The 6,325-nt window shown below is 57.0% G+C and overlaps 1 protein-coding gene across 1 annotated transcript in view; it reads right to left on the reverse strand.

The window, feature by feature from the left end:
• The window catches only part of MAST1 (microtubule associated serine/threonine kinase 1), a 25,732-nt gene that overhangs the window by 18,320 nt on the left and 1,087 nt on the right, over positions 1–6,325 (reverse strand). Inside the window, exons 2-8 of the mRNA XM_077767962.1 lie at positions 6,107–6,311; positions 5,700–5,799; positions 4,699–4,787; positions 4,151–4,226; positions 2,328–2,406; positions 343–503; positions 60–136 (exon numbers count right to left, since the gene is read on the reverse strand). Coding sequence (XP_077624088.1) covers positions 60–136; positions 343–503; positions 2,328–2,406; positions 4,151–4,226; positions 4,699–4,787; positions 5,700–5,799; positions 6,107–6,311 — 787 coding nt within the window. The remainder of the gene's footprint in view (positions 1–59; positions 137–342; positions 504–2,327; positions 2,407–4,150; positions 4,227–4,698; positions 4,788–5,699; positions 5,800–6,106; positions 6,312–6,325) is intronic.

A 6,325-nucleotide genomic window follows, 5' to 3' on the forward strand; every position in this document is an offset into this window, starting at 1 on the left:
AGGCCAGCGAGGGCTCCCGCCGCCCGCGCCTCCCCGCGGCCGCCCCCCGCCCCGCCTCACCTTCGGGAACCTCTCCTTGTAGACATGGTTCATCATCACGATCTCGTTGTCGTAGGAAGAGGGGGAGCGCCCGGGGCTGCGGGGAGAAAAGCCCACCCTGTCTCGGCCCCCTCGCTCCGAAAGCAGCCAGGCGTTAGATCCTATCCCCCACCCCACTCCGCTCCCCCGTAAAACCTCACCTATCGTGTTGCAACAAGTTTAATCGCGTGGGCAGGGGTCTCACCTACACAACCCCCAGCCCCCAGACCGTCATCTTGGGGTTGGGGGAGGTTATCTACCCACCTGAGGCTCCGAGAGCGGGGCCGCACCGCAGGAGAGCGGCGGCCACCATCCTCGTCCGTGATGCTCTCGGTGCTGCCGAAGTGTTTGGAGAGGAAGTGGAGCTCATCCACGGTGGGCTGGTAGGGCAGCTGGTGCAGGCGCTCCTGGGAGGAGCAGGAAGACTGGGGGGAGGAGCGGGGCCAAGGTCAGAGCCACCGCCGTCCCCCCACAGCTCGTGACCCTGGGCTGGGACTCCTGGGCCACTGGGTAGGATAGGGATCAGGACCTGGTTTATGACCCTTGGATCCCAGGGTCCAGGCTGGGACTCCCAGAGACAGACAGGGGGGCCAGGGACAGACACGGATGAGAACTGTGACACTCACACAGATGTGGCCAGCGGGAGCCTGTTAAGACCTGAATCAAGTCACATCCGTCCTCTGTTCAGAACCCTCCATGGCTCCCACCTTACTCAGTATGGATCCTGAAGTCCTCCCCAAGAGCCACACATCCAGCAAGATCTGGTGCTGCCTCCCCGCCATCACCTCCACCCGCTCTCCCTGTCATTGACTCTGTTCCAGCTGCACAGGCCCCCTTGATGGTCCTTGAACAAGCCAGGAACACTCCTGCCTCAGGGCCTTTGCATGACTTTTCCCTCTGCCAGGAGCATACCCACTACAGATCACTCCTCCTATACATCTTTGCTTAAATGTCACCCCTGTAGGTGACATTCACCCCTCTGAAGACATGTCCCCTCACCCCCATCCCTGCCTTATCTTGTTTCTTTTTGCTGCATTTATCTCCTGACTTACTATCTCTTTAATCTTTATTGCTGCCTGCTCTTGGAGGGCAGAGACTTGGCTCTGCTTGGTGCCTAGTCAGGGCCTAGCATACAGTAGGGCAAACACCGGCCCACAGATATCAGCGAGGAAACACAAAAATATCCACTCGATTCTGGAGGCAGAAGGATCTTTTGAAACATGACATCACTCCCTCTCTACCCATGAGTACCTATTAAAACAATTTTTTAATGCACATAACATATGGTCTAGAAAACCACAATTTCAAAGAGCTCAGGCTGAAATTTTCATAAAATTTAATTTAAAGCCAAAAAAAAAAAAAGCCTTTGTATGTCTTCCCATCACATTTAGAATAAGACCCACTTTCCTGGCCTGGTTGAGAAGCCCCAGCATGACCAAGGTTGCTGCCTACCTCACCCCTGTCCCTCCACTTCTGCCCCAAAGCTCCAGCCACTTGAGCCTATTTTCAACTTTCAAATGCAACAAGTCCTCTGTTGCCTCTGGGAGTTTGCACATGCTGTTCCCTGGTCCCCTTCCTGAAACACCCCTTTTTTCCTTCCTCTACCTGCCAAACTCTTGCTGATCCTTTGTCTTGGCTTCAATTCCACCTCTTCCAGGAAGCCTACCTTGACCCTCCCACAGCTGAGTCAGGTGCTCCCTACAGCTATCACCTCACCTGGTGCCACTCCCATAAGAGCTCCATCACCCTGTGTTGTGAATGTCTTCTCACTGGTCTGTCTCCCCTCGTGAGGGCTTCATGAATCCTTGGATCCTGGCCTGGCTTATAGAGCCCACCCACCATATGACAGTCACATGATAAATGTGTGCTGAACATCATACCAATGGATGGATGAGTGACCAGAGACACAGACAGAAGGGGGGGGGGCAGGTGGAGAGATAGACGGGTATTGCAGTAGTTGAGCAAGTGCACTCTGGGGGAAGGGTGTGCTGGCCCTGGCCAGCTGAGGCCTTGGCAAATGGCTCAACCCATGAGCCTTAATACCATTATCTGTAAAATAAGTCAGCGGGAGGCAGGACTCCCAAGAAGATATGTTGAGGGTGGAGAACAGAGCTTTCAAGGGGACCTGTAACTTGCCAATACATGGACGTGATACCTTGGAAACCCTCATTAAGGCCAACTCAACTGCTGGCCTGGGCGAGCCCCCCCTCCCCCACAGCTCCCACCCACTCGCCCACCTGCCAACTCACCGAGACGGTGGAACTGGGTGTGTTGGTGCCATAGCCAGAGGAAGGAAGCGAAGCCAGAGACCAACGGCGTCCATCCGCCCTGGAACCCAGCGACACGCTCAGAGGCTGCTGGGCCCCACTGCCCCCCCCACTCCTCAGGGTGTGAGGGGAGCTACTGACCACCACTAGGGTAGGGGCTGGCGGGTACACCCGTGCTCTAGCCACGGAGGTAAAGAGGAAGTCTTCCAGCCAGACACCAGGGACCTGAAGCAAAGATCGGTCCCCTCTGCTCGTTGTGATGATCCTCCTATGCTGTCATCCTCACACCAAACTAGCCCCCAGAGCGAGCCCCAGGGTGGGGGGTGGGGAGCAGAAAGAGCCCACTCAAGGTAGTCAGTCCAGAGGAATCCCAAAAGTTCACAAACACACACATTCACTGTCCCATACACGGACCCAAATCTCACACGTCCCTACACGGACACACAATCACACATGCAAAAACCGACATACACTCACACGTAAACACAGACGCTTAGAGATGGAGTACTCACACCGAAACCAAGATACACACTCCCTCACACACATTCGACTCTTCCACGTTCACCCAGACACATTCGAGAACGCTCACGCACTCAGTCACACATTCAAACTCCCACACAGCCACACATTCATTCACACTCCCACCAGATTGCACACTCACACCGAGACATACTTGGAAGGGCATGCCCTCTCCCACATTCACACACATTTACAAATGCACAGGTATACCTTCAGCCAGGGTCACACTTGCAAACTGATGCACACTCCCCCCCCCGCCCCCCCGAGGACATATGTGTAGGCGGGGCTGCCTCACACATTCACAATGTCACAAACCCACATTCAGACATCCACATCGGCACACAGATTGCATATCCCAGGGACACAGTCCATGCACTAGCCTCCCTGCGGGCAGTGCCCTCCTAATCCCACCCATCACGCAAGCGACCACATCAGGTCCGATCTGGCTCCCTAGAGCCTTCGGCTGAATTTCACAGCCAAGGGCATCTTTCTGCACCCACCCTAGGGAGGCATCCTCTGTCCCCACAGTCCTGCGCGACTTCCACACGACAGTGTGCACCAGCCTTTGCAGTGATCCAGGTTCTCTGGCCCGCCACCCAACTCAACCCCGAGGACAGAGACAGGGTGTCATTCACCCCTTATGCTCAGCTCCCAGATCACACCACGTGTTCAGATAACGTTTTTAGAATGAATAAAGTTCAGAGAAAAAGAGCCCCGCCCAAACATCCTAGTGACTCCCAGAAATTTCTCCAAAACACATTAAAGGAATCTCTCTGCCTCCCCCAATTTCGCCAAAGGCCCCAAGAAAATTCATTAGCGACGTTCTAGAAACTCTCAAAGATCCCCGTAGGGAAACCTAAGATTGCCCCTCCTGGGACTTCGAGAAATAGCCCTTCGGTGCCCTTTCTCACGTTGGAGACCAAGAGTCCCTCAAAGGACAGCATGCAGTCTGCGCTTGCGCACTTCATCTCCGCTCCCTGTCCTGTTGCTATGGCAACGCCTGGCCTGGAGCTAGAGGCTGGGGAGACTGAGACCCTGGGCTCAGGGCGCACGCGCTTTCCCTCCACCGCAGAGGAAGTCCCACTCCTCCGGATAGGCGGTTGGCCCCGCCTTCTCGCAGGCCCCGCCCCTAAGGCCTGGCGCTGATCCCCGCTGGGACGTTGGGGCACTCTGCGGGTCCCTCAGGCCCCGGCTCAGGTGCAATTAGGAGGGGAACAGATGGCGGCCCAGACGGTGGTTGGGGAGGGTCCGGCCAGGGTTCTAGGGCCCTGGGGAGAGGGACTCACCTTCGGGAGGAGGCAAACGAGAAGTGGGCGGGGGTGTTGGGGGAGAAGTTGCGAGGGCTGTCCAGGGGACTGCTACCTGTAGCGGAAAGACGGGAATCTTAAACTTGGTATGGGAGGCAATCCCACCAGGCCTCTCAATCCTCGAAGCGGGTTGCAAACAGCAGCTCTTCCCCTGTTTAGTCTAGGCCCACCCACGTATGAGTGGGCCACGCCCCTTTAGCTGTAGCCCCGCCTCTCTAAGCTGTCATGGTTATCGAGTCAGCCCAGCCCCTCTCCAGGCGGATTGTGCCTTCATCTGCGATGGCCCCGCTCCTCAGGTATGGTTCCTCCCTTCAACCCCATCCTCCTTACAATCTTGCCCCGCCTGGGCCTCCGCCTACAAATGCCCCTTCAGCCGACTGACCACGGCCACACAAGGATGGTCCCGCCCTCTGCCCAATCCGGGTCCTCCTCTGTTCAGTCCCCGCCCAGTCCTGCCGCATGGACACGCCCCTAGCCTGTGGGCACGCCTCCTCGAGTCTGGTCCACACCCACCACCTGTGTCTCACCCAGGTGTCCAGGCAGTGGGGAGTGGGGTCGCGGCAGCGTGGGCGAAGTGCTGGTCAGGATGAGGCTTTTCCGGTTACTGGTGCGGCAGCTGCGGGGAAGGCGAGGCAAGGGGACCAGGCCGGGCCGCAGCCCAGTGAGTTTGTGCGCCCGACCAGACACCTTCCCGCCTCAGATCCCCGTCCGTCTCCCATCTGTGTGTGCTTGGACGTGCCCCCAGAGGATTGCTCAGAGGAGGGGGTGATGGAGGCCTAGGAGGGACTGTGTATGGGAAGGGATGTGCGTGAGGCATGGGAGTGCAAATGAACCGGTGTGCATCATGTGTGACCATATGGGGTACAGTGTCAGTCATGGAACGATAGACATGTTACCTTTGTGACACCATTGGGGATACTGAGTGTATGTGTGTCTTTGGGGCTGTGTGTGTGAGATCCTCTGTGTGTAGCCACGTGTGGCGCCCAGTGTGTGAGTTCAGCACTGGATTGGGTTTATCTAATGTGATACAACCTGTACCTGGTGTGTCTGTGTGAAATAGCGTGTAATGCCACTTGTCCATGACTAGATGTGCCATTGTGCGCTCTAGCTCGTGTGTGCATGGTTTCTGCTACATGTGTACTGCCCTTGTGTATGTGTGTGACACTCCCCATGTGTGTCCATGTGTGGCCTCTACTGTGTATGAGTTTCACACCGGGTGATAATGGGCATGTTTGAGCCTGCCACCGCGTGTGACGTTCCCTACGTGAGTCTTCCATGTGATACCGTATGCTATTGTGTGTCTCTCCGTCTCCGCAAGATTCCCTGTGTCATTTAGCCCGACACCTGTGTAACGCTGCATGTGACACGCTGAGGTGACATCATGTGCTGTGACATTGTTGGGTACATAGATGCTATTGCCATACATGTGTCTGTGTGCATCTTGGATGCCATAATCGTGTGGTGCGTATCATCATGCACGTGACGTCTTCCTAGGTGTACACAACACTGGACCCGTGGGGTTGCTCACCTGTGTGTGACGCTGGAGGTGCCCCTGTGTGTCTGGACATGACTCTGACCTACGGCCACTGTATGCGTGATGCCTTCAGGGTGTATCTGGGCCACTAGGGCTGTAATGTGTATATGTGTGTGACATCATGTCCTACGTGATGCTCTGTGTCACTATTTTCCGTATGAGGCTGTGTTCTTGGTGGGGGGTAGCGTGTGCTATGATAAAGCCCCCCCTCTTTCCTTCTGCGCCTCAGGATCCCAGATTCTGAAGAGGGAGCCCCCAGCCTCTCCATTCCCCTCACCCCTGCCACAGTGACTGAGCACATTAGCGAGGCCAGGAACACGCGGCATGGGGGCGGGGGGAGGCCAGGCTGCGGCTATTGTTCCGAGGGTGCCAAGTCCCCCACCCTCCCCTTCTTCCCCTACCCCCACTGGGTTTCCNCCGCGGCGGTCCTCTCCGGCGGACATTGCCCCCATTCTCGGCCCACACTGTCCCCCAGTTCAGCCCCATCCCCTGCAGAAGGCGCCGCACGGGCACCTCTGGCGCAGCTGGACCGGGTGCAGCATCCCGGGCCCCGCCCTGCGGCAGCGGCCGGAGGGGCGGCTTTAGTGGGGAGGGCCGGGTCAGGGTCTGAGGGATGGGGG

Source organism: Crocuta crocuta, unplaced genomic scaffold (assembly GCF_008692635.1).
Source record: "Crocuta crocuta isolate KB4526 unplaced genomic scaffold, BGI_CrCroc_1.0 scaffold115, whole genome shotgun sequence".
In the NCBI taxonomy this organism is placed as follows: domain Eukaryota; kingdom Metazoa; phylum Chordata; class Mammalia; order Carnivora; family Hyaenidae; genus Crocuta; species Crocuta crocuta.